The sequence below is a fragment of the Penicillium daleae genome (genome assembly GCF_028827525.1).
Source record: "Penicillium daleae strain IBT 16125 chromosome Unknown utg000006l_segment0_segment0, whole genome shotgun sequence".
NCBI classification, from domain to species: Eukaryota; Fungi; Ascomycota; class Eurotiomycetes; order Eurotiales; family Aspergillaceae; genus Penicillium; species Penicillium daleae.
The window spans coordinates 2,458,063-2,484,823 of NW_026623154.1; the positions used below are offsets into that span (position 1 = coordinate 2,458,063).

Sequence of the window (26,761 nt, forward strand, 5' to 3'; positions counted from 1 at the left end):
CCACATGTCGAGTACATCATCCACTCGGAGAGACCCCCGACACATTACCACCCTCGTCATTGATCGTTACCGCGCACTCGACGGCATCGCGGTATTTGAAAGCTGTGATTGTACTCTGCGCATCCTCGTCAATCGCCCCGCGATGCTCAACGGCCCGTTCTGAAGAAGAGAGTCCGATGCCGACACCCCGTGGCGTCGATGGATAACCGCGGTTCTTTCTTCTTCTTTCTGCTGGTTTTTTACCTGCTTCTAAGCTCTCAGTCGCGTCCTCCGTTGATCGATGAGGATCGTGAGCGCCAGCGTGAGCTCGATCGAGAACAGCACGCCCTACACCTGCTGAACGAGTCGAAGTATGGGGATTTTGATCCACCAGCGGATCGATGGCTTCCATTCGCCGGATTACGGAAGAACGACAGCTACGCATGGGAGCTGTTTCCGCAAGTCCAAGGCCGCGTTCGCCATCAGCTACAATCTGCCCTCTCCAATGCCGGGCTCCAGCTGCCGAGCGGGCTGGATGATTCCGACGTATCGTCTCCCTTGAATCTCACCAAGCTGTTCCTCCCAGTATATCGCAATGTTACAGGGAAGCTTCGCGGGGACTGGGTACGACGGTCGGACGTACAACGCCAAACACCCCTCAACACTACCGCGATTGCCCAGGAGCATGAATACTATGACACAACGTTTAGCTCTAATATCACGGGCAATGGAGGTACTCTTTATTTCGATATTGAAGAAGGTGGTGGCGAAGAGCTTCGTATTGGAGAAGGTCTTGTCCGTGAAATACGCGCAAGTCTGACAGTCGAAAGCGATGACTTCTGGGGAAGCAACTTGTACTTTTCGTTATTCGGTGTGCACTTTCCCGAGACTGGAGGGATAGTCTTGAGTACATCTAGCGAGAAATTTGGCGGCATTTTCTCTTTGCCACATTTCACACTTTCGCCTGCTACTTATGAGCTGTCTCACAGGCTTCTGGTCAAGTCACTTTCAAACTCCATATCAGAGACGCGGTATAGGGTTCCAACCTTCCTTCCGTGGTCCACCTTGGCAGGGACTGAACAGATCGAGTTTCCGGCGCCCAAATGTGAGCATATCATCTTCCTCCAGCAACACCCTGTCATGGTCGATGACATGGTCGCCGATCGATTGTTGCTAGAGCGGATGGAACAAGAGCTCAGGTATCCCGTGGGAGCCCCAATCCCTGACCCCCCTCTCATGGTCATGTCGACGGTTGTCTTTTCTCCCGATTGCGGGTACATTCTCGAGTCCAAAGGCACCCCGGAATTTCCACCCTCCGATTCATTGTACCTATCAGGACCCAAGTATGAGGAGTATGGTAAATATGCAGCGCGTCTCATTTTTGTTGTTTCTGGCGTGTTCGTTGGCCAAATTGCCCTTCTTCTTCGCCAGATCAAAGAGGCTTCGACTCCTTCCACGAGGAGTCGGGTCAGTTTCTATACCATTGCATTGATGGCGCTTGGAGATGGATTGGTACTTACATTCATTGTATTGGAGCTTTATGCCGCCGTATCTTTCTTGGTATTGGCAACTGCTCTGTTTTTGGCATTCCTTTCTGTCAGTTACATTGGCATGAAATTCATGATGGAAATATGGGCTGTGCAGGAGCCGGAGAGACGCGAGGAACGGCTAGTCAACCCGCCGACTCCCATCGCTCGTCCAGGAACGCTGCCGTTGCCCGTCACTGCAGCCATTCGGGACACTGGTGCGACCCCGATTATTCTGACCCCGGATCAAGACCCTCCTGATGATGACTTGGAGCCACCGACTACCAACAACCGTACCGCCGCACCTACGCCAGCACAGCTTCGCACCGACGTGGGCTCCATGTATGCGCGCTTCTACCTGGCGTTCTTTGGAATGTTCATCATGTCTATCTGGGCCTTCCTCCTGCCCAGAAGGCTAGGTGCAATCTATGCGCGGATCCTATCCGGAGTCTATCTTTCTTTCTGGGTCCCACAAATCTATCGTAATGTCATGAGGAACTGCCGCAAGGCTCTGAGATGGGATTTTGTCGTCGGTCAGAGTATCCTACGGCTCTTTCCTTTCATTTATTTCCTTACAGCTCGAGGAAATGTGTTGTTCATTCGTCCTGACTGGACAACCGCCTTTGTCATGGTTGGATGGGTTTGGATTCAAGCTTGGATCTTGGCCAGCCAGGATGTTCTAGGCCCACGATTCTTCGTCCCTCGTGGCTGGGCACCTCCTGCCTACGACTATCACCCAATCTTGCGTGATACTCACGGGCCCGACGAGGATCTTGAAACTGGAGGCGTGCTCTCTATTGCCTCGCTCCGAGCCGATGAACGTGATCTGGTGACCGATACGAAAGATGATGACAAACACAAGTCCAAGGATCGCAAGAAGGTTGTATTTGACTGTGCCATTTGCATGCAAGACATTGAGATTCCTGTTCTCTCTGCGCCGACTTCCGCGGGCGGAAGCAGCGTTGCCGAGGGTGCCTCAAATATCTTGAGCCGCCGGACATACATGGTTACCCCTTGTCGGCACATATTCCACACTGCTTGCTTGGAGAGCTGGATGAGGCTACGCCTTCAGTGCCCAATTTGCCGTGAATCTATTCCCCCTGTATAGACTCGTTCGAGCGTGAAGATAGCTATAACTGTAACTTTACTTATCGATGTCATTTACATGCCCCTCGTGTGATAGATTGAACCTTGAAACCGGTAAACTGCGTAATGATCGTAATGTAGCCAAGCCTATACACTTGGGCTTCCGGTCAGTCGACCTCATCCTGGCACCGACTTGGTGGTGCCCGGAAATGGATGGATATATTTATGCGAATCTTTGAGGCTTTGAGTTATGTTTGAATTTGGGGCACATCCAGATTGAGTCTATCTCCGGAATCCTTCTTGAAGCTGACCAGGCGCAATTACTTGAGATTTACAAACCAGTCGGAAATGGGTTTGCTTCATGACCAGCCAAAGCCGTGGAGGGCCTGGCACGTTGGTGGTATTGTTGAAAGGAAATTGTCTCAGTCAGACATAGTATATAATATAACATCACAGAATCACGTAAGAAAGATCTCTCCTCCATTCGCCTCCATTCTAAAACCCATTGCAACCTTATCTCTACACATTCAGCATTTAGTGGTCGAGGGTCTCGTTGTAGGCAGCCTCATCCAGCAGAGCATCCAGAGAAGCAGGGTCCTTAACCTCGATCTCAGCGATCCAGCCCTCCTCCTCAGGGCTGGCGTTGATGGTCTTGGCGTTGTCCTCCAGAACGGCGTTACCACGGATGACGGTGCCAGCAACGGGGGACAGCACATCGGAAGCAGACTTGACCGACTCGACAGCGCCGACGGGCTCACCGGCACCGACCTCGAGGTCGGCCTCGGGAAGCTCAACGAAGACAACGTCACCGAGCGAGTGAGCGGCGTACTTGGTGATACCGATCTTGGCTGCAAAGGGTTGTTAATTATAGGTCCGTCCATAGATATCTACTGAGCAATGGAATTGGGCGGTGATCAATTGACTAACCAGTGTTGCTACCGTCAATGAGCTCGATCCATTCGTGCGATTCGGTGTACTTCTTCACCTGAGCTATGAAAGCCAATTGATAACGTCGTTAGCAATCTGTAACAATACAGAGCTCAACAAGGCATATATGATATCTCTACATAGCCAATTCGCCTACAGAAACGTTCTGGCGACTCACTTTGCCAGCTCCGAGGGACAGAATAACTCACCAAGTGGGCTCTGGGAGAAGCTCCGGGTTCCCCGCGGGAAGCGGAAAGCAGGCGCAACGCGGCAGGCGGAAGCGAGAGGCTTCTGGGCAAGGGCCTGGGAGGCGAAGGGGCGGACAGAGCGAGCAATGGAGGCCATTTTGGAAGTGGAGAGGAGTGATTGAAAGGAAGAGAAGAAGTGGGAGACGGAGAGAGTTTAAGAAGGAAAGGAAAGAGGAGTGCTTCCCCGGCGGAGTTGTGTCGCCGTCGATAAGAAAGTGCCAAGACCGCTGATAAGCCCTGACACCTCCGACTTCGTCGGAATTTGCGCGACGCTGGTCCCTCGTCCCTTTCCGTCGTTATTCATCGGGTCTGCGCGCCACCACTCGATGCCATGTTGTACGAGTTGATTGCTATCGTATGTTACCATTCCAATTGAGTTCTGATGATATTCGGATGTGAAGACTAACCTGCGCGCCTCCCTTACAGGTCCGCCCGGGCAGCCTCAACGAGGTTCGCGAGTACGTCCCACCATGAACGACGAAAGCAACATACTTTCTATTTCGGACCGACTACTAACCCCATGAATAGGATTGCTCGCAACGCCGGTGTCCAAGTCATCCGCTCCGGCGGCGTCGTTCGCGGCTTCACCAACTGGGGTGCCTTCCGCCTGCCCAAGGTCACCACCAAGCACCAGGCCCGATACAGCGAGGGCCACCACTTCATCATGCGCTTTGATGCCTCTGGTCCTGTTCAAACATCCATTCGACGCACCCTCGGACTCGACCCGCGTATGATCAACTTCTCCGTCGTCAAGTTGGGCGACAAGCTGGAGGAGATTAAGGATGTCGAGGGCAAGGTCGAATGGAACAAGACCCGCAGTATTGCCGATTCCATCTAGACGACACGCGGAATCGCAGCAAAACCGGTGTCTTTCATTTTGAAAGTTTGAGACACGACCTTGATCGCTATTGGAGATCGATCTACAGCGTCCTCTATTTTTTTCTCTTGTATCATTATGGCATGGGATTCAGGCATAACCATTCAGCACTGTCAAGCACGATCGGCGCATCATGTATAAAATAAGAATCTGATTTTACCTTTACTCAATTTAATTGCTCTGGTATACATATCTATGGCCTAAGGTGGGCCCTTTCAATTGGTCACATCACAGTTGGCGTGCCGCGTGATAGGAGAAACCCATACCACGTGACTACCTCGTGGATGCCGAGGCTTCCCCGGCCAAACCCCAGCTTTGTAGTTGTTTTCAATCTTTCCCCTTTCTCATACTGTATATTCGAGTATTCTGGTCACACCTGGCTTGGGCTTGGGCTCCGAGTTCGGTACGGGAAGCACGTCAACTGTCGCGGGAATTTCTTTTACTTGGACTCTACTACCCCTTGTCTTCAATATCGCCTTGCGTTCACTCGGTCGGCGGCTATTGAGAGTATAGTTTGGATGGTTCGTGCATTCTGCGCATACACCGATTCACCTCAAATCTGGCCTTCTTCGTGTGATTTTTCACCATGTCATCTACTGGACGGGCAGAAGATGACTGGGAGGAATTAACAACCCCGCTTTCCTTTGTGGGGTTGATGGCGTTAGAACGCCTCGAGGATACAGCGCAATCGCATCCTGGCTCCAATGAACCGGAGAGAATTGAGCGATTCCGCTCGCTTGCTGCGCCATTTCCTCCTGGAGAAGGGAACAGATCATTTGGTGGACATGTATATGCCCAGTCCGCATACGCGGCATCTAAAACTGTTGAAAAGGGGTTTGTTGTTCATGTGAGTCCTCGTTTTGGGGGGCGCTGGAGAAGTCATTTAGAATTTTGTCGTTCATAGAGCTGACCCTGTATAGGACATGACCGGCACATTCATTGTCGGCGGGCGGCTGGATATTCCATACGTATATACTGTCCGGCATGTTCGCGACGGCTTCATGTATTGCACTCGAGCGGTTGATGCTCGCCAGGATGGAAAGATCTGCTTTTCGTGTCTATGCTCATTCAAGCGAGATGAAAATGAAAAAACTTTCCATCACCAACCTCCAGCTGCGCAGGGACGGTTCCGCGAAATTCTTTCCGGGAAGCGACCAGAAGATCAACCTGTTAGTCCTAGTGTTGATGCAGACTGGTGGATCGAAGCCGTGAAGCAAGGGAACGTCGAGGAGCGAGAGTTCCCGGGGCTCGATGTTCGCAAAGTCGATATGAAGGATTATAATCAGTCTAAATTGATCCAAGATCGGCCGGAGAAGTATCGCCAATTGACGCAATATTGCCTCAAGGGATCACCGGACGAAGACCCGAACGCAACCCTTGCCCAGATCAAAGAGCGAGAAGCCGAGGGAAAATACGATAATCTTTATGCCTGCGCGCATATGTACTCGAGTGATAGAAACTCCCTTCTTTTGATCCCCCGAGCCCTTGGCATCAAATACTGGACCGAAATGGCCAGTCTCACCCTGACTGTGATTATCCATCAACATGGTCAGGCATTGAGGATGATTAATTGGGATGCCACACGCGGTGATCATCTCGCTGATGTGGCCATGAAATGGTTTATCCAGGAAGGCTGGACACCGCAGTCGGCGGAGAACAGAGCTGTGCATGAAAGTCATCTGTGGAGTCCAGATGGCACCTTGATTGCCACATCATTGCAGGACAGCATGCTTCGATTGAGGAAGCTTGGACGTACGGGGAACCTATGATATTAGTTTTTGTTGCACTATTAGCATCTTGTCAAATACTGCCATAAATAGATACAATTAGAGATAGACAGCCAAATGTGCGGCCTGCTATAGTCATTCAGAGTTGGAGCACTGAAACAGATGACTGGACCTCATCAGATGATAACAGTCTCAGAATACCATAAATCTCATAAAAATATCCCTACATACTCCTACTTGAAGCTGAAGAAGCCATATTTTCTCATGCTATGGATTTGACGACACGTGACGATATGACGTAAGGTAACAGTCTAGGCGATCGCGCATCACATCTCGGACATTGTTTTTAGCTTCTGATCTCACCTCTCCAAGGCGTTTGTGCCTCGCACCTCTCGCATAATGGTAGTTGCAGGGTCGTGATTCAAAAATGCGCAAGACACTTCTCCTGGTGTTTATCCACGGCTTCAAGGTATGTCTGAGAGTTCATGTTGTAGCTCTTTCCCCTTGATGCCGAGACAACACACCGCGTAAATGGACGTCTCCATGAGCTGGCCTAACTGACAATTTGCTTCACCCAGGGAGGCGATGATACATTTGCCGCTTTCCCTGAGAAACTGCGCGCTGTAGTGGGCAAGGCGCTCCCCGCAGTTACCGTTACAACCGCGGTGTACCCCAAATATGAGACCAAAGGAGATTTGAAGGAATGCGTGGGAAGATTCCGCGACTGGTCAGGCAGTTCAAAGATTATAATGCAATGTGAGCTTGTACTAATGTTCTACGTCACGCAGGCTACAAAATACGGTCATCGATCTCGAGGTTGCGAATCATACTGCCTCGCCCACAGTCGACCCCTCCGTCCATGTCTTCCTGGTAGGGCACTCCATGGGCGGCATTGTTGCTGCAGAGACACTTCTGTTACTCGCAAGTGAGCAGCCCATTCCCGTGAATCCGACATCGAAGTCCCAATCGGCGTCTCGAACCGGGGATGATGCCCCGGTCGTAGAACCAGGTACCTTCATGTTCCCTCACATCCAAGGCGTACTCGCCTTTGACACCCCATTCCTTGGTATCGCACCTGGTGTTGTCTCATACGGAGCCGAGGGACACTATCGCAATGCTACCACCGCTTACAACACCTTTACGGAGGTTGCGGGAATCTTCGGCTATGGAAAGAGCACACCTGGCCAGGCTGCTGCTGCTACCACTGTGAAAGAAGCCCCCAAACCGCTGCCTCCAAGTGCCGATGCTGCAGCGACGCCATCCTGGCAGCGCTGGGGTCGATATGCCATGTTTGCGGGAGCCGCCGGAGCCGTTGCTGCTGGCGGTGCCGCGGCCCTGTATTCTCAGCGGCAGAACTTGACAGAGGGCTTTACCTGGGTCTCGTCCCATCTTGAATTCGTTGGGTGTCTCGCACGAACATCCGAACTGAAGCAGCGTCTCGAAGGATTGGTCAAGGTCCAGGAGGATCGGGGCATCGAATGCGTCAACTTCTACACCTGCCTTGGACAGGGCGCGGGGAATCTCGTAGCGGAAACGGCTACTGGCAAAACATCCTTCAGCCAGAAGATCATTCGGTCAAAGAACAGGACATTCTGCATGCTTCCATCCGAAGTGGAAAATGACGAGGAAGCGGCATCTTCATCTCGAGCTGGGCTTCAATGGAAACCAGCTGTTAACAACAAGGCCACTGACGAGGTTCAGGCGCACGTCAGCATGTTCTTGCCCAAAGACAACCCGGCATTCCTCGACCTTGTCGGCGAAACTTGCAAGACTTTGATGATTTCGATCGACAAAGGCTGGTACAACAGTTCAACCGGACCAACGGAAGACGAAGACGACTTCATGGACGCGGACGACGTCGTGGTCGTGGAATGAAACAAGCCTCAAACGCAATCCGACAGTAGAGCTTACTACTCCACACATTTTGGGCACCAGTGAAAAATCTGTTGGGTGTCGAAAGGAGAATCCAACCGACATTTCCCCCTGATCGGCGGGTCCATGTTTAAACTTTTTGCGTGCGCCCGTCACATCAGAAACCTTGCCTATGATGTTCAATTAAATGTCCAGAGTGCGGTATGTATCCATCCCGAGACAGTGATATTGTCCGATGCATACTTTTTGCCAAGAGATGCTTGCGAATACATGGATAATACGAACCAGCATATTATTCCAATGTGTCCAGCAAATCCCGTTAATATCCCGCTGCCTGACTTTGTTTACCGGCTCTACGCCTCTCAGGATTCGCTCACATCTTGTGCATTATTGGGACAGTGCCGATCTTACTGTGCCAGTTGTTTCAGCCTCTCGATGATCCTTTTTGCCTTGATGGCGGTTCTTATTATTGGCATGTCATGACAGGAGAGGGCGGCTTCCAAGTGGAAATGTGTCTGCCATGAAATAGACTTGGCTCTCGCTAAGGGTTGGTTCTCGGCAACCGTGACTCTGCCAAGGTGTATCTCTTATCTTCAAGATATTCCCGGGACGAGATGTTGGATTTTATCGAGTCGCAGCAGGATCGATCAAAGGATCAGCAACATCTTTACTCAGGATTTGAACTAAAATGCAATGACCTCCTCCCCCACCCTCAGTCAAATTCGTACATGCGAATGTATGCGAAGCGGCCCCAGGCCACAGACTTGTCGTGCAAAGTGTCGGAGCATTACAGTACCGCGTTGATCAGGGAAATAGCGCATCCTTTGTAACCGCTAGTGCGAAGGCTATTACCCGACTGAGCATAGTTGAAAGCTAGGCACCATTGTACCCATGGAAATCAAGAAATTCTATCAGCCTAAAACGGTACCAATGCCGTTCCAATACGGCACCCTTGTCGTTGCGAGACATCATCATGCATATATCCTATCAAATGTATTAAATATCAGGCCCTTCGGGTACAGCGCCAGGGCAAATTAGCTAAAGACTAAATGCAAGAAATACCGTCATATCCATGGACACATTTACAGATCAGGATGACGACTAGTAGTTGTTATGACCATATGCCGACTGGCGGTGGTGGTACATGCTGCCAGCATATTCGGAGTTGGTGTCTTGATAGACGGTCTGGCGTCGGTCTTCCTCGGGAAGGGGCTCCTTTACTTCCCAAGTGTTTGGCTTGACACCCACTGAGAATTCCAAGTCTTCCTTGGTAATCGAATCCCAGAACTAAGACTTTGTTAGCAAGGGACGCAGATGATCTGGTTCATTGAATCTTACTTTGTAGACCATCATTACCGCAAGCAGATTGCAGAAAGTTGCGAAGAACAGGCCATCCATATAGTGCTGCACGTTGTTGCAAATGGTATCACTGAATGCGTAGAGCAGAACCTGTCCGATGATGAAGACCAGCAGACCAAAAGAGATGTGTCCCAGAGGCCAGCGATCATCCAGGGTGTTGGCAACAAGCAACAGCTGCATCGCAACATAGATAGCCACAGCAATGGCGTTGAGTAGGTAAAGCACCACAAACAAGCCAATAGTGTTCGAGGGTCCAAGTCCACCCCATGACTTGAAGGTCAGCAGGGCAATCACAAAGGTCATAGCAAACATCGCGGCGGAGCTGATTCGGACCAGCCATACGGATAGTGCCGTGCCATCTTCGTACAACTGGAACCCCACGAAACCGTTGACAAGCAAGCAAGCGCACAAGGCGGATGTCAGCCCACTCTGCACTGCTACGAAATACGGGAACGGACCACTCCTAGGGGGAACCACACCCGCATCGATGATAAGAGAGCAGATTGTGAGAGCCAGGTAGATGTAGAAGAAGGTAATGATTTCCTTGCGGCCTAAAAATACGACGGGTTAGGGCTGAGTTGTTTCAATGCCATCTCTGAGTGAAGCAGTAAGACGAACCGACGGCAGTGAACTTGGATCGAATATGTAGGATCATAATCACCGTCATGCCAAGAGCGATGATGTGCATGAAGGAAGCAGCACCCTCGAAGATGATGGTATTGGCGACCTCAATGTTTCGCGCATAGCAGTTCGAGATGATGCCCGTGGCACCGGAGATCGACGAGGCCGGGCCTACCAGGAGGCACAGCGGCAACGGTGTCTTTTCGCATATCGAGTTGAAATCACCGAACCCCATGATGTCTGGCGATGAGGTTGTCGCCCAGTGCGACAACAAATACTTGGTTTCCCGTTGTGGTGGGCGGTCACAAAGCGAAGGACAGGACGGCTGTCTCCACAACGATGGGGGTTGGTGGAACGGTGGGGGAAAGAGATGTTGGCGAGAGCGAAGCGAGAGGCGGTGGTGGAGCTTGAACAGACCCTTGTTTTCTTCTGTTTCGATCCCTTCAGGTCAGCGGGTCGACTCTCACGTTGCAAGCGAGCGGCGCAACAAGTGTAGCAGCTCGTCGATGAAGGAGGTGATCTTTGCTTTGCGAAGGGGGAAGTCACGGGACACAGTCTCGGCGGCGGCTGTTTTGCCGTTTCTATTTTTGGCTTAGCGTTCCAGCCCTAGTTAAGTTAGTCTTTCCCGGGGGATGAGTCAGCGGGAAATGTTCCATGGGACAAGCCACGTGACTCGGGGCCGAGTTTCGGCCCAGCCCGGGCAATTGACGATTGACGATGAACGATGAACGACCGTAAACAACGATGAACCTTCCGTGGATGCACAAAAAGTACCAGGTTTGTATCTACTTCCGCTAGTTTGCCTCGGATTTCTTTCAGCCATGGAGCTCTGCCGCCTGCGGACCTCGGCGCAACCCCCCCAGCCACAGCCCTTCCCCAATTCCGATGCAGAGCGTGAGACACTGCGGAGGGCTGTACCGGAGGCGGATCCACTGGCAAGCTTGTACTCCGTACTTCGTACTGGGGAGTCGGGACTATCCCCTGAGCAAGCTCCACAACCCGATAAACTTGGGGCTTGAAACAGCAGCGCGCTGCCTCCGTATCACCCCCGGCGGGTGCCATTATTGGGTCTCACAACCGGCCACACCACCAACACGAGACAAGCCAGGTCTAAATATGGGACCACACGATGGTGCCTGGACCCCGAGACTATTTGTTCACTAAACTTCGAAAGGGTTCCTTAAAAAGTTCGGCATGTGGAATTGACCTTCTATCAACTTTCGAAACGTCACCTTGTGGATGTTGCACCGTCTCGTGCTCCTCGTCCAACTCGAACTTCCAATCCCCGTTTTACCTCCATGGCTTTCCCAGTGTATCCTCCCAGACTCGATAAACCCTGGCTCCCGAGAGGATCCAATCCTCGCGATCATCACCTGCTCCACTCCATCCAAACCTAGCCGGACTGGCACCACAATCCATCATGGACGTAACCCTGTACATTTACCAGCAATCGAGGCAATAATAACCTAATCACCGGAGCCAAGTTTCATGCCGGCCACTAGCTCACAGGTGGCTTAAGGTGTACGACTCGACTTGCCTGATGACCGATGTAGCCAAGACACGCCCCTATACAGCCCAAAAAAATGGGGAGAGCCAACCAGCAATCCAGGGCTGAGTGTGCCTGTCGAGTGGATCCATTAGTACCTTTCTGGGACCATGCGATCTGGAGAAGGCCGAGCTAGAGTCCCAGCCCTGGAATTGATTCGTGGAATACTGTACTGACTGAAGTCGCAAGCGCGGCACAGACAAGAATCGACCTAATGCCGGATGCCAGCCAGAGATCGGATACGGGCTCTCCGAGGTCTCCGAGTCTAGTCGGCTGCCCATCAACTCTCCTACGCTGAACGATCCTGATTTGTCAAGCGCTGGTCCAGAACAGTTCGCCATCCCCCCCTGGCCCTGCCAAGCCACTACTTACAAAAAAGAATTAATTATTTTCTCTCCGTCATCCAAAATTTGAAATTGTATTGCTTTGGAGATTCATAGTTAATCTAATTTCATCTATTATGGTTTTCTTTCTGGCCACATACGCCTTCATCCACGTCGGTTATTCTGCAATAGATAATCTTCTTGGGACCTCCAACCAGTTATTAGATAGCACAATGAACAGGGATTTGAAGGTGTAATGCTAGACAGAAGCTAGATGAAAAGCTATTCTCGAAGAAGAAACCATTCCTTGGTTTCCTCCTTGACGTTCTCGGCTGAGCTGTTAGGGCTTGTCCCAACTGCCAACCTTACGTGCTGTGCCCAGTCTGCTACCAGGTAGCCAACTGAGGCATTACTACTCCGTAAAGATATCGTCACCGGACTATTTATCAAAGAGAAACTATACAAGGGAATTGGAAGTCATGTCTATCTGTCCGACACTCATCCGGCTTAATTTGCTTTGCTTTCCGTTTTGTAAAACCGGAGGCAGCAACTATAGCAATTGACAAAGTATAATAGCAAGCACCGCTCAACATTGACATTCGACTACGTAACATTGTTGCGTGGGACGACCGTGTACAACGACGGCATATCTGTTTCATGCATGACGATCCTGACTAGCGCCACGTGTGAGTGGAAGAAGCATCAACGGCTACAGGGAACCGTGTCGATCTCCCACCTACCCGATAAATAATATGCCGCGATGACGGCAACGGGAGGAAGGTCTGGTCATCTGAAGAAGAGGGTCGCTGGTCCCTAATCCTCTTGGGCAAATTTCCGGTCGGCGGTCCTTGGGTGTGTCTCTCAACGGTCGTTTGCAAATCAAAGCCACATTTGATGCAGACAAGACCCGCTTTGGCGACAGGGATAATATTATGATATTGTGAGAATAAGTTTTCTCCAAGGGGTGGGGATTATTAGGTGACTGGCAAAGTACAGACCAGTAGGTCCGGAGTCCTCTAGAGGTATACCCTCCGTAGGGGTAAACTGGGTGGGGGGAAAAGCAACACTGCCTTGCAGGGGCTAGCTTAGTTAGTGCCGTGCAGAATTTAGGGGAGCTCGTAGTAGGTACCGTACTATGGCGAGATACACTGCCTTCGTACCAAGCTTCTTAACAAGCTATGGATGGAATTGAGTGGGTTTTCGTTCCTCCGATGTAGCTCCTTTAGATTGACGACACTGACTGGGATCGGGGACAGGTGCCCTGCCCCGGCCCTATTTTTTGCTAAATAATTTAAAAGACAAAAATCGATTTAAATAAATGATAAAAATTTTCCCAACTCCCTCACCCACCTTGTTGGTGCTGGCCCTCTGGCCCTCTGGCACCATCCTTCAAATAGGGCATTTAATTCCAACTCATCAGTCTCAAGGTTCCTTTTCTAGCGCTGTCGCATCTATTATTATTTCACACATCTCACATCTCCAGATTCCAACCTTTCCATAATTCGCGCATGTCTATTGTTGTCGCAGTCTGATTCACGACTCACAACACAACACTTGACTCCGACTTTATATGCTTGGGTCAGCGCTGTCGCTTTTTCCAATCCGCAATTCCTCCTTATCGAACAATCCCCATGAGACCAGAATGTGCAACTATTTCAAAAACTACTATATCTATAGCACCTGCCAAAATCCCGCTGCCCATTTCTTGCGAACCACTCTAGACGGCAACAAAGACGCGCGCTGTTCCGAGAGCCCGCACGATCGATTCATCGTGGTTGTAGGCAAATGCCTACTTTGCGGACGATGACCTCGAAGGGAGTAAAAAGAGGTTTCATTTCCTTCATCTTCGGGCTCAAACTTCCATCATACAATGGGGCGTTGATCTCTGACGCCCGAATATCCGCCCTCTTTCCGAACAAGAAGAGTGTTCCGGCCTGCCGTTCTTTGCATTCTGGATAAGCAGGACAGCCAGGAACTATGACTCGGTTGGAGCCGACCCTCCTTACGCTATCCACTCACAACAACCCGCTCCGCCCGAGCCGATGACAATGACGATGGGGCACTCAATAATAATTTGAGATCGGCTATTCGTCAGTACGGCTTGGATCGACATGTTTCTCTTCTAACATCGACTGAGATTTTTTTTCCAATTGGGGGGGGTTCCACTCAATTTAAACTTTGTGCCCTGGAGGCCGCCCCTCGATGACATTCGCTAATACTCCTGGAGAGTACCAGCTTTACCGAGCTTCTCGTGTCCATTTTTGTTCACCCGAACGTTAATCTTGATCTTGAGCGGCCATGGAATTCTGGGACATTTTCTCTTTTTGGCTTTTTCTTTTTGGTTTCATGGGGTTAACTAGCATCAATTGGGGGTCTACTTGTTAATTTGTGGGGGTGCTTTAGGTGCAAGGCTTGACCAGAACCTTGATCTTCCTAAAAGTTTGGGGGCCTGGTACTAACGACCTATGAAATGTACGATTGTTTCCTATGTTCTCGTTGAGAATTCCTTTTCTGTCTTGGTTGGGAATTACAATAATATTCCTGCAGATTTTCCACATACATGTACTATATGACTCGACTCGGACATTTTGTGTATCTGATTTCACTCGTTCTCGTTCACAAAGAGCCCACCCTGCATATCGATCTAAATCACATGGTATCATTGGTGAAAAAAAAAAAATAGGCGCTTTCAAATTAAGGATCTTGGCTTCATATTCCTCCCGACTTCCACCGTGGACCCGATATGCCAAGGGCAAGCGCAAGAGACTGAAAAATGAAATAGATTAAGAAGACTTTGATTTGGGTCTGGGTCCAAAGGGACCCACGCAGGCAACGTGGTTCTAATCCTCCCTCATTGAATTCCGTGCTGCATAGACCAGGGGGTGTGAAGGGGTCCCAGCTCAGCAGTATGACGACGACTAGAATTCAATCGGCAATCACGTCGCTCGTGCTGAATACAACGTTGTCTGCAGACATCTGCATATATAATCGCTCGCATACTGCGCTGGTGTCTGCGAAGGGGCCTTTTACTTCTCCTTAGCCAGGTCCGTGCTTGTGGTACGATGATGCGCACATTGCAGATGTGAAGTGGGCGTGAGGGGTACAATGATGAGGCACTCGGGAAATGAATTGGTTCTAAGTCGGTCGACTCTTTTATCTATCGCCGAGAAAGCTACAGGGCCCAAGCGAAGGAAGAGAGAAGATAATTGCTCGGAGTATAATTGGGAGAGGGAGGGGAAAGGCCAAGACCAGGTATGCTCCCTACAAATGCACGCAGTGGTCGAGTAGTAATTGGGCGAAGGATTTCAACGAAGCTTCATCTGTGCTTTCCTCTTTGCAGGGATTATGAACACCCTCCGGGCTTGTTTTAAATGCACCCAATCCGAATCGAGCATTATTTGTAATCCAATAACTGTGTTTGTGCAGCGTTATATAGTCCATCACTGTTTAGGTAGTTGGATGCAGGACTTTTTGGATGGATAAAGGATGCCCAAATTGTGAGGAACCGGTCTCCGGTATGGCCGGCGTAACTTTATTTACCGGTCCGGGGAGGGCTATGACCCCTCTATCAATCGCAGCAATACCCGGAAAGTCATGATGCAATAGTGCCGGGGGTCGCAATTAGGGAATCTTGTCGCAGATTCGGGGGCTACTACTACGGGAGCGGAACAGGGATGTTCAATTTACGCAATGATGTTCGAAGGATTAAGAGATTGACAGGGCGTACACATCAGCGATGAAATGAAAGGTTCGACCCAAGGAAAAGGAGGGGACATAACGTGCTTAGGCACCTAGTGGTGGGTTGCTACCAGGGCCAAGGCTGTGCTCGGTATGTTCCCCGAAGCCCAGAGGACTAAGTGCCGGATATGGCGAAGCGATGTATGGAACGCTAAATCCCTCGAGATGGCGCTAGTTGACAAGGCACCAGAAATTAGTCGTGTAACGGGTGCTATGTCCGTCTCGCACATGCACAGTTCTCTTTTCTTACCAGGTGTTCGAGGATTTTCCGGAACAAGCAGTCACAGTCTAGGTTCCAACGTGCGTTAGGGCTATGCAGATGCTCCATTTTCCACCATGGCACTACATTGACATCCAGGTCAAGGCGCGGACTCTACATTTCTTTAGGTGCAATGACCCGGGCAGGCTGCGGGTTTAAATTGTCCGGAACCTCATATGAGTGGCTTGGGTCTGTTGATAATAAAATTGCATGCCGTGTCGGGCGTTCATTGGGGCCTGGAAGGAAATAAGGGTTTAGGGTCATACCATCGTGGCCTAGGATCGAGGCCGTCTGTTCCATGACCGGCTTTTGTCGGCATATAAACAATTTCCTTGACTCCGCGAAAGTGCTGAAGATTACTAGTTAGGGGAGGGGATCCTGTCAGATTCCATATTGGGCTACCAGCACGCATGCTGATTCGTTCTTGGCAAAGCCATTGGAAAAACTTGGTCACGGATTTCCCGATCGAGCTACAATTCTCATTGATCAAGGCTTGCAGACTTGATGCATTCCTACCCACACCAGCTAGAAAGAATAAGAAATAAAGTTCCTGCGTGGTACAACGTACTATCTTGGCATTGGTTGCAATATGTGCGACTGTACATCGTACTTTGAGCTAACAAGTCCAATCTAGACCTTTCTTTCAAACTTTTATCATATCTCTATTTTCACATGCTATCAGTAAAACAATCAATTTTGGTGCTCGCTGTGGCGCGGTAAGAATGACTCAGGTCGAGAGGCTGGTATTTCAGGGCTTTCTCAAAAGTCGGAGCCTAGGCTGTTTCCCCCCCCCCGGGGAGTTTTCATTTACTGGGAAGCAAATAGGGGCCAAATGGGTTCCAAGAAATATACTAGTCTAGACCCTGGTTGTGCGTTTTAGTGGTTCATCCAAAGCCATCCATACAAGAAGTCCAAGTCCAATATATGGCAAACGTGTTCTTTTTACCCGCCACTTTGCTTCGTTGTCTACGTGCTAGCCGACAAGGGAGATAAGTTTGCAATCAATTTTTACTCGAGCCTAAATTTTGGAACATGTTCTCTCGTCATTCATAAGCGCTATTGATTTTTACCGATATTAACTCGCTTAGACTCGTTCTCGCAGGCGATACGCTTGGCACTAGACATTTCAATTGAGGCTAAATGTCAAGCATGTACTTTTGTCCCGCTATCCTCTGCATTTTCGTGGATGATGTGCTTTCCCGTAAACCCCAGTCCTACAAAAGTTCTTGAGCTCTAATCTTTATCTTATCTATACACCCCTTCAACAGGAATAGATCGTATGATCGTCGTAGAGAAACAAGAATCAATGGTGACGTCCCCCACCATTGCGTCCGATACCCCAGCAGCTTCCGACCTGATCAACACTCATCGACACACTATCTCCCCCCATTACTCCACCATCAATGGATCCACCGTCTATATCACACGGTCTGTGCGGTAACTGAGCTTTCGGGTGGAGAACCGAAGCCACAGCCGCTATCCACCTTCCGGAGGGGCGCCAGACACATACGTGACGCCATGTCCCGACGAGAGAGAAAGAAGGCGAAGGCAACAAAGGACGATCATCGCAAGATGAAACGCACCGTCTGATAGTGCTCTTGGTTAGAGTGGTATTCTAAGCTGATGATAGAGGCCCACCAAATGGAAATTAGTTAGCTGGCTTGGCCCCGCTTCAGACCTGGACAGATCTTGCCTGTCTGTATCAAGGTAGCCGAGCCGAGCCAGATTTGGAATTTTGCAGTCAATCTCCTTGCCCAGCATGGACAAGATCCACGTTCCTTACGGCGAACTTATGACCAAAAGACATCGCCACCAGCGGAATTCCTTCAGCTTTGTGGACTATCCATCATCAAAAATGAATAATAAAGAATATTAAAGTCTTTCCCATCCCCACTAAGTCCTGAGTTTGTCTGCCAGGATGACCTACAGTATAACCAAGTCACAAGGGCACTGATGCCCTAATCGAGTGAGAAGGCTGCAAGGCTGTTGATCAACCCAGCTTCGGCTCTGGAAACCATCCTATTCGAGACAGAGGAAAATATTTCGGGGATCGTTTCAAGTAGGCGACTTGCCTTGGAAATAGATCCCCGTCATGCTTTACAAGGATTCGATCCCGCTCTACAGTAGATGCATCCGACGATCTCTTTCCGTTTGGCGTTTTCCCTCCAGATGGCGGGGGAGGATTCATGCAGGGTTCCGACGCAGATTTTGCGAGAACAGTCTCTGTCTGAGTGAGGGGGTCTGCGCATGTATGTATGTGTATGCGGTAGCCAAGGGATAGAGAGGATATCATATGTGTGATAAGGTGGGACGACATCATTTCGGCTATCACGGAAAAGAAAAGGTAGGTCACAGTATATTCAAGAATGTATGTGCAGATGTGTTATTGCCGTGCCAAGAGAAAGGTATTAAACGACATACGAAGCCTTTCTCAAAAGCGCACCTCGGGTCGCATTGCGATTGGCTTGGGGGTGTATACCGGCGGCAGGGGGGTATAACGAGGACAATGCTTCCTGGGCACCTTGGGAAAAGAAAGACCGGGGAGATCGCCAAGGCGCAAACTAAGCCTTGACGATGCTCTTTTGCGACCAGGTGACTGCTTTTCGACTCCATCGATGGTTGTTCTGATTGGAGTTTGTCCGGGCGAGGACTGCTGCGGTAGGCAAGAGATGGTGATCAGACTGCGCAGGTAATGGAAGGATTCCACGTCGTCGACTAGATATTCCTGGCTGTTGCCACCGTCTGGTCTCGTGCTCTGTGTGTTTGTGGACAATGGAGAGGATGATCTTTTGGAACAGAGGGTTGTGCGCGGGGATGATCGACTAACGCTGGCTGCGAGGAGGGCCAGCCGATTGACAATCCCGTCCGTGTCGCCACATTGTGTATCCCTTCTTGCCGGTGGTGTGACGTGGATATCTGGGAATGGGGTTGTCGGTGTGTCGTGGGCATCGTGATGGCCTGTTGCTTGATTGTTACTCTCAAATGCATTCCCTGGATGGGAATTGCCCTTGAGCCGTAAGCGTCGGGTGATCGATGCCCGAAGTAAAGTCCAAGCTCCGCGGCCCTTGCGCAGGATCATGAGTAGCATAAGTAGTATGTACAATGCTGCCACTAGATTGGGTGTGAATTAGTACCGGAAGGAGCTAGCCTCGCTTGCGAGTAATCCTAGCGACTCACAGGTTTGTGGACAACACAGATGCCTTTCCGAGACTCCCAATTCGCTCACAAAGTGGGATAAGGAAGACTCAATGAAAAATGTGCAAATAAGTTTAAGCACTCTCCTTCCGCAGGTTCAGACTGGGGGTTTAACGTTGACTTGATATAGACCAGTGCTGGGTTGAGCACTCCTTAATAGCACTCCCTCTTTGTTTTAACTTCATACATCTAGAACAGTTCATCAGTCGTAACCCGATAGAACCCTCAGATATGCCGGTAAGCAAGTAAGAGCCCATATTCAAATCGGACCAAGTCTGAAACCGCGGGGATGAACGAAGGCCCAAGCGCGCTTCTAACTAGCAGTATGGCCCGCAGCCCGTTGGACACCAACGGTAACCTGCTTGAAGCTGGGACTCTCCTATACATAGCATCGGAGACAGTCAAGGTTACTGACACGTCAGATTCACTGTCATCAAGACAAACGCGACGGCTGCCGCTAGTGCGCAGGCGCTTGTTACAATAGAGTTTATGCGGGACCCGCCCGTTTGTGGAGAGAGTTACAAGGAAACGGAATAGAAGATGGGTCAGAGCGTTGAGGCTGATTATGAATCAGGCCAGGGGGGTAGAGGTAGGAGATTAAAGATATGTCGCGATCCAGAACCAAGCCCCTGAGAGAATCGAGTAACTGGAATTGCCCTGAATGAGTAGGGCATGTAAGGAAGTTAATCAGACCTCGATGTTTTCTAATAAACGCAACAAAGTGGACTATGGTGCTGGAATGCCAGAGCATACCAAAATATAGAGATTCTGGTGTGTCCTGAATAAGTCGATTGTCCATGAAACAATGCCAAAAACATAACGCAAACAATAGAAGCTGAAAAGAACGTGGAACCAACAACAACTGCTGACACTAATTATCAATGCCAATTGTCCACCTCAGAGATAATGAAAGCCCATCGAATCTGATGGTCAATTATCACTTCCAAGATCATTCAGTCTTGGGCTCGCGCACCATGCAATAAAGCTACTCCCCAATAGCCACAAGTTAGCCAATCTCCCGATCCAAGATAAGCCATAGCAGCTCAATAGGTACAGCAGAAGCAAAGACAAGGGAGGGGGAAGAACAAAAACATACCATACAAGCATCTTCCCCATCTCTACACTCCATCTCCATCTTCATCTCAAAGCCCATCCTCTCATAAATCATCACATTAGGCACATTCTTCGAACTCTCCAAATAACACTTCACCCCTTCCATATCCGCCTTCTTCGTCACAGCCTCAAAAAGCATCCTCCCAACCCCCTTCCCCTGCGCCTCCGGACTCACAGCAACGATATTACAAAAGTAATATCCCCGAGGATCATCCCAAATCGACGCCTGCGCCTCTTGTTGTCGGGCTTTCCAGATCCAGTACCGATTCGTGCGGAGTCCGCCGTGGCCGCGGTACCAGATGTTGGTGGTTAGCTGGCGGAATGAGAGGAGCCACGATTGTGACCATGAGTACCAGGTTTCGGGTTGGGAGGGTGGGTGTGGTGCTAGCCAGCAGGAGACGCCGAGGATGGGTGAGGAATTGCTGCTGTTAGTGGCGTCGGTGTTTTTGGCGACTTGGAAGATGGCGTTGGTTATGCCCCAGCGGCATCGGGCGGCGAGTGAGTCGTAGTTTCTTTGTGCGTTAAACTGTAGGGGCCAGGGTTCTCTCGGTCCATGTAACGGCGAGTCGAGATGACCGCGTTACGGGAGAGATGGGATATTAGTCTGCTTGGGTGCATGTATACCACATAGATTCTGGGGGATGGGTTTAGGTAGTATGAAGAAGGGTGCTTATCATGCATACCGATTGCTCATCAAATACCCATTTAAAATACGGGTCGTCGGCAAAGGCTTGCTGAATCACTTGGATAGCGCCTGGGATATCTGCCTCGGTCAAGTCGACGACTTCGATTGCCATGTTGGGAATGTTTCAAGTGATGATATGTGAAATATTGTGATAGAAGTGCTTGATGCAGCCCCGGTGCATCAAGACCAGCTCAATACTGAGGGAAACAGTAGAGATAAGTCCCAATCAGATCTGAAGGAAGTTAGTACAATCGCTCCAAAATCAATTTACATTCCGAGACTCACCTCCGAGACTCGCTATCAGTGATATCGAGATACGCCGAATCGGTAAACCGTGATATCCGTTCCTCGCTAGAGCGGGGCCGTTGAAATAAGGTGTACAAGCGCGGCAGCAAGCGTGACAGACTATTTGTCTAGTGACTATCGGTATCGTAGTCGTTGCGGTGAGAGAGGGAAAGAAGAGCTCGAATGTCATTCGGAATGGCGAGGGTTATGTGGGGAAGCAGTCTAGACCAGACTAGGCAGTTCCATGCGTTGCGCTTATCTCTTATCGCGGGCTTGATTGATAGGGACAACTTTCCCTGATAAGATTCATTTAGATCTAAACAGAGTCATCTGTCATTTGAAATGCCTTCAATTTTTGGATATACGAGAGTGAATGGCAAATGAACAGGATGGGTGGAATGCAGAGATTCATCATGCTATTAACAGTTGACCTGAGAACAGAACGGTATGCAAATAGACAAGGGAACGAGGACACCAATCTTAACTCCCCATAAACCAACAAACCACGCGGGTCCAATTCCTGTTCAAGGCTGTGCTCCTCAGGATAAGTAAGACCCGAAGACTTGGGAATGAGAAAGTAGCATATCTCAAAACACCATCACGCCTTTCGCCAGCATGAAACATGACACTAGACAGGAAACTCATGGCATATGAACAACCCAGATATGAAAAGTAGACTTGAAAATGAGAACGCAAATCATAGAAGAGATCCAGTTTGTACCCATGGATGGAAACATAAATCGAGCCCAAATTTACCAACCCACCAACCCCGAACCAGACGTCCTCATTCCAAGAGGAAGAACCCCGCAATAACCAAAGACCAAAAGAGAGCTGCAGAAAAGGAGCGAAGAAAATCTATAAAAACCCGCTAGAAAGAATTCGCCTGTCCCAATCCCAGTCCCGATATGAACAAAGTCGTGACTTCATGACTCGGATATCGTCAGATACGAACCGACCATACTGCGCTGCTACGTACCCTGTGCAGTGAACCACTCATCACCCGGGTAGGAGCATTATGATGCAGTAAAGTCGTCGATGCGCACCCACTCGCGCGGCACGTCCATGCTGCGATTGACCCGTCCTCCGGGCGTAAGAGGCACATCGACGCGGCCAAGACCGCGCTCATCATCATGCTCCTCGTAGAACGATAGTCGGGAGAAGTAATCCTCCAGCACAGCCTCGCGGTCATTGTTGCCAACGATACTCGTATACTCCGGTGGCGGGGTCATAAGCGGCGGGGGCGGGGGTACATCCTCGAACGCGGGTGGTGCAAATGACGGCGCGCGAAGAAGATGCATTGGGCGCTGGACTTCACGATCGATGCTCGGCTCGTGGGCGATATGAGCCTGTGCCGGGCGGGCAAGACCGCCCGAGCCGTTGGTGAAGCTGCGAGAGACGGGCGTGGTAAAGTTGGGTTGGTGGAGGTTCGAGGTGGAGTCTTCGCGGTCGGAGCTGGACTGGCCAAGGGTGTATTCGCGTGATGCTGGCGGGGCGCCGGGGCATCCGCATTCGAATTCTTGGGCTGGTGGGTCTGGATCCGTCGCGGGTCGAGTGTAGGCTGGGAGGTAGATGTTTGCTTGTGTGGCTTTGCAGGAGAGGATGTGGAAGGGTGAGTCGATGGAGATTTCAAAGTGTCTGCGTTTTGTTGGGTCGCGCTCGTCGATTTTGGAGAGACGGAGAACAATCTGTTGATTGAGGATCAGCATGAGTAATTCAAGATCCGTGTGTAGTAGTACTGCTTACCTTGATCCAATGGTTGATCTGAATATTTTCGTAAGTCGTATCAAAATGCAAACGTTGCGTCTCATCCCGTCCCCTCATCTCGTGGCAACTCGGCAGCTGCACGTTGAACTCCATCTCCGTGGGACCAACGCCAGAATCAGTATTCAGGTTGCCCAGCAAATTCGTCCGAGCACGATCCACAATCTCCTCTCCACGCGCAGCAGCCGCACGATGATCCCAGTCAATGCCACCGCCTGCGGTGATGCGCATTGAACTACCAGGGTAAGTGCTTGTGCTAACAGATTCAGCGCGCTTCTCGAAAAGGAGCACTTTCTTCGCCGGCTGCAGCCGGTGCACGCTTTTGTCGGCGGTCCAATGTTGAATATTTTCAGTCACATATACTTTGATACGGTGACATTCCACCTTGGCGAGTGGCGTCAATTTGAACGCAATGGGGATCTGAGAGCCTAGCGGGAAGGATTTGCCGGATATCACAATATCGTAGTGAAGCTGGTCTTCCCAGTTGCGTGAGATGGCAATTGGCTCGACCTGCTCTAGCGAACCCTCGGCGGGCGTACGGATCACAGGGATCTCGAGGGTGCCCAGTAGATTTGGCCGGAATGCACCTGAGCGCTCCACAATTGCCTCCAGGTCATATCGGACAAAACCCAGATCTGTTTTGATAGTCTCTGGGAGCGAGCCGTCGACGGGGAACTCGAAGCTATAAAGGTAGTCGCCGACGGGGAACATGCGGTAGTTGCGCTGCGGCTGATTTTGAGTACTCACCGGAGAGTCATTCCTGCTGAAACTTCGTGAATGGCCCCGGGTGGTCTGTACTGAGAGGCGCTTGGCGTCTTTCGCGGTCATCAGGCCGAGAGAAGTATTCGAGCCGCTTTTAGAGAATAGTTCTCGCGTGGTTGCGGTTACTCCCTCCTTTCCTGGTACGGGAGATGCGGGTTTAGCGTACTGGTAATAGTGTGCGCCATAGTCATTTTGCATAAGTGCAGTTTCGCCGTGGTTGAAGTAGACGACGCCGTGGGTAAACAAATCTTTCTTATCATGAAAATGGATCTTCTTAGGGGGGATGCCTGGACGATTGTGTTAGTAGAGCACGCAAGACGACTTTTCGACCTTGGTCTGTCGGTAAGAACGAGGGATTGCGCACCATCTGGCCAGTCCGTCTGTGCATGACCACGGAAACAAAGGGAGATTTTCTTAATCTTGACACACTTGGTCACTTTCAAATGTATTTGACCTCGTAGAATGGCCGATTTCTTTGTACTTGGGTCATGCTGATCATAACCTTGTAGAAAGAGCACCGGCTCTGTTAACGCAATGCCCACCGTGAGGCCACTCCCCGTCGCAACAATCTTCTCATTGCGGAGCGGGGGAAACGGCGTGGACAACTCGGGGACAGCAGTAGTATGCTCGGGCATCGCCCGTGCCAAAACGTCGGTCGCCATAGATGATGAATCCGAGCGCATATCGGCTTCTTCCCAGGACCGTGGAACTTCCCTCGCATGCCCCGAGGAGACGATGATTTCGGAAACGGGGCGGGCGCCGGTAGAGCGGGGATTGAGGCGCTGCTGCGGGGGCGGCGTGGGTGGATGGACGCCGGCGGAGCGTAGGCGAAGGAATCGCTTCGCGTTCTCTCGTGGACCCGCCAGTTTTCTGAGGATGGAACTGCGACGGCTAAAAGAGGGGAGTTGTTTTGGGAATTGCTCTTCAACGGTCGCACTGAGACAGACCGTTCGGCGTCGAGCGGATCGAGTGCGGATAAGGCTGGAGAGCGATAACGGAGCGACGAGATCGAGCGATTGTTCTTGGCTCAATGAGCTGGATCGCGACGAAGTCTGCGGGGGGAGAATGTGAGCGGCCATCATCATTACGTTGAGGCTTCGAGGGGTATAATGGGATGAGGATGGTGATTGAGACACTGGCCGAGAGAGAGAGAAGACAGTCAAGCGAGGACAGTTGGAGAGCTGGATGGTATGTATCGGGGGCACCCTTGGGCGATTCCCCCGTCACCAGCTTCACACTGTCTCAATTCTCTTATCTCCCGTCACTCTCGTCGTCAAGATTGTCCTCTCGTTGTGGGTGAATGTGGGCAAGAATGCGGGGAGGGTACACCAGCCAGACGAACGAGTCCAAGAGCAAACCAGTCGTAGGAGAGAGGAGGGCGACACAAAGGATACACTTACCTCGAGCTATTGTTTTAATCTTTGTGAGACCCGTATGGTATTTTTTTTTCTTCGTTTCTTTCCTTTTTTTTGGATGGTTTCCGCTTTGTCACCCCTTCAATGCAGATCGACCACGCAAGGAGCACACCGATCTTTGCAGGAGAGATGGAGACGGAGACCTCGGGGCGCTGACTTCATAGCACGGGTTCTCGGCCGTGATCATCGGCCGTGTAGATCGGTCCCAGCGACACGTCGGATTGGCTGAGAGGATGCGCAATTGTGGGTTTTTTTAGGGCGTATTGGGCGGCCTACTTGGTGGCCTGCTGCTGACTTGCTTTTTTGGGAGGACTTTGGGCTTTGGGCGTGGAGATGATGGTGATGGGGGAGAGGGAACGGGGACCTCTGCGTGGTCTGGGCTCCGTAATGTGGCGTTGTTTCGGTGATTGTGAACACGGAATTAGGTCCCTGTCACGTCGAGGGTACGGAGTAGTTCAAAGCAAATCAAATGTACAACCGAGAGAGGGTTCCTTATGGCACTAGCAAGAGGTGAAAGGCCCGGCAGGGAGATGATTATATGCTTAGATGATTAGATGAGGTCCTGGGGCTAGATCATGAATGGATCGGAGGAATCAGTCATAAAATACTTCGCAAATCGTCCTCTGGACGAAGGACGGTAGTCAAATAACGGGAACCTATTAGGGCCACTAGCCATAAGGCTCAGCAGGGCCCATACGTGGATCGCACGGATCGATGATGACATGATATTGACGCCCATTGGGGTTCCTCATTTTTTTTTCGCACGTATCCGGCGATCCGGGCCAGACAGTAGTCACCGTCCAGAGTAGCTACTAACTACGGGTGGTAACAATAGTCAGACGCTAGTCAGGCGGTTCTAGAGTTTCGGGGTTCATTCGGCTTGCGCCTTCGAAATTTTAATTCCTTTTTTGTCATGGTGGAGACGATCCCTCTGCTTCTACGGAGTATGCCTCACATGAAGGTAGGTGGACGACACCTATATACTCCGTAAGTAGTAGTGATACTCCATCCGGAAAAGGTCGTCTTGAACTCCACCCTCTCGACAGTTGAGAATAGGGCTGGACAGAAATTGAGCCGATGAAAATGAAGAAAGTGTTTGCCTGGTTGGGAATCCTAGTACTTGTAGTACTGTGACTATTGCTTAACTACAGTATGTTCGACGGTATAGTCTCTCTCTCCACACAGCCACACGGAATGCATGTTCGACACTCCAAAGCACCCGACCCCAGGCATCCAACATGCGACCCGATGCAAACAAAAAAACCTGCGCCGAATTGCCCCGTCAAACGGATATATCGGCTCCTCATACTTTCCTCTACACAGCGGATATTACGGCAGTCTCCAAACTTATGGAATTCGGCGATAGGAAGGGTTCGGGTGCGGGGAGATCGCTTCCATCGGCACGTCGCATGTGAGGAGAGATTCCAAATAGCCCGCATTACACCGATCCATGATCC

The 26,761-nt window shown here is 50.6% G+C and overlaps 10 protein-coding genes across 10 annotated transcripts; 5 read left to right on the forward strand and 5 right to left on the reverse strand.

Moving 5' to 3' along the window:
• Positions 1–198: 198 nt before the first annotated feature.
• Positions 199–2,613, forward strand: dscA (ubiquitin-protein ligase dscA; the record flags this gene model as incomplete). Its single annotated transcript, XM_056909964.1, has 1 exon — positions 199–2,613. The coding sequence occupies one exon, from the start codon at positions 199–201 to the stop codon at positions 2,611–2,613; it is 2,415 nt and encodes an 804-aa protein (XP_056765668.1).
• Positions 2,614–3,125: 512 nt separating this feature from the next.
• Positions 3,126–3,863, reverse strand: N7458_006583 (glycine decarboxylase subunit H; the record flags this gene model as incomplete). The annotated part of the gene is made up of 3 exons (XM_056909965.1): positions 3,126–3,439; positions 3,519–3,581; positions 3,728–3,863. The coding sequence occupies 3 exons, from the start codon at positions 3,861–3,863 to the stop codon at positions 3,126–3,128; spliced, it is 513 nt and encodes a 170-aa protein (XP_056765669.1).
• A 234-nt stretch (positions 3,864–4,097) lies between these two features.
• Positions 4,098–4,604, forward strand: N7458_006584 (mitochondrial 37S ribosomal protein bS6m; the record flags this gene model as incomplete). The annotated part of the gene is made up of 3 exons (XM_056909966.1): positions 4,098–4,121; positions 4,193–4,224; positions 4,295–4,604. 3 exons carry the CDS (start codon positions 4,098–4,100, stop codon positions 4,602–4,604), a joined length of 366 nt encoding a protein of 121 aa, XP_056765670.1.
• Positions 4,605–5,229: 625 nt separating this feature from the next.
• N7458_006585 (acyl-CoA thioesterase) lies at positions 5,230–6,412 on the forward strand (the record flags this gene model as incomplete). Its single annotated transcript, XM_056909967.1, has 2 exons — positions 5,230–5,490; positions 5,564–6,412. 2 exons carry the CDS (start codon positions 5,230–5,232, stop codon positions 6,410–6,412), a joined length of 1,110 nt encoding a protein of 369 aa, XP_056765671.1.
• A 385-nt stretch (positions 6,413–6,797) lies between these two features.
• On the forward strand, positions 6,798–8,245 carry N7458_006586 (esterase/lipase family protein; the record flags this gene model as incomplete). Its single annotated transcript, XM_056909968.1, has 3 exons — positions 6,798–6,839; positions 6,949–7,097; positions 7,159–8,245. The coding sequence occupies 3 exons, from the start codon at positions 6,798–6,800 to the stop codon at positions 8,243–8,245; spliced, it is 1,278 nt and encodes a 425-aa protein (XP_056765672.1).
• A 1,098-nt stretch (positions 8,246–9,343) lies between these two features.
• N7458_006587 (chitin synthase export chaperone) lies at positions 9,344–10,457 on the reverse strand (the record flags this gene model as incomplete). Its single annotated transcript, XM_056909969.1, has 3 exons — positions 9,344–9,529; positions 9,581–10,152; positions 10,220–10,457. 3 exons carry the CDS (start codon positions 10,455–10,457, stop codon positions 9,344–9,346), a joined length of 996 nt encoding a protein of 331 aa, XP_056765673.1.
• A 586-nt stretch (positions 10,458–11,043) lies between these two features.
• Positions 11,044–11,241, forward strand: N7458_006588 (uncharacterized protein; the record flags this gene model as incomplete). The annotated part of the gene is made up of 1 exon (XM_056909970.1): positions 11,044–11,241. One exon carries the CDS (start codon positions 11,044–11,046, stop codon positions 11,239–11,241), a length of 198 nt encoding a protein of 65 aa, XP_056765674.1.
• Positions 11,242–18,519: 7,278 nt separating this feature from the next.
• Positions 18,520–19,167, reverse strand: N7458_006589 (uncharacterized protein; the record flags this gene model as incomplete). Its single annotated transcript, XM_056909971.1, has 1 exon — positions 18,520–19,167. The coding sequence occupies one exon, from the start codon at positions 19,165–19,167 to the stop codon at positions 18,520–18,522; it is 648 nt and encodes a 215-aa protein (XP_056765675.1).
• Positions 19,168–20,232: 1,065 nt separating this feature from the next.
• Positions 20,233–21,193, reverse strand: N7458_006590 (GNAT family N-acetyltransferase; the record flags this gene model as incomplete). The annotated part of the gene is made up of 3 exons (XM_056909972.1): positions 20,233–20,268; positions 20,380–20,922; positions 21,080–21,193. The coding sequence occupies 3 exons, from the start codon at positions 21,191–21,193 to the stop codon at positions 20,233–20,235; spliced, it is 693 nt and encodes a 230-aa protein (XP_056765676.1).
• Positions 21,194–22,379: 1,186 nt separating this feature from the next.
• On the reverse strand, positions 22,380–24,974 carry N7458_006591 (arrestin C-terminal domain-containing protein; the record flags this gene model as incomplete). Its single annotated transcript, XM_056909973.1, has 3 exons — positions 22,380–23,051; positions 23,110–24,176; positions 24,254–24,974. 3 exons carry the CDS (start codon positions 24,972–24,974, stop codon positions 22,380–22,382), a joined length of 2,460 nt encoding a protein of 819 aa, XP_056765677.1.
• Between the last annotated feature and the right edge of the window lie 1,787 nt (positions 24,975–26,761).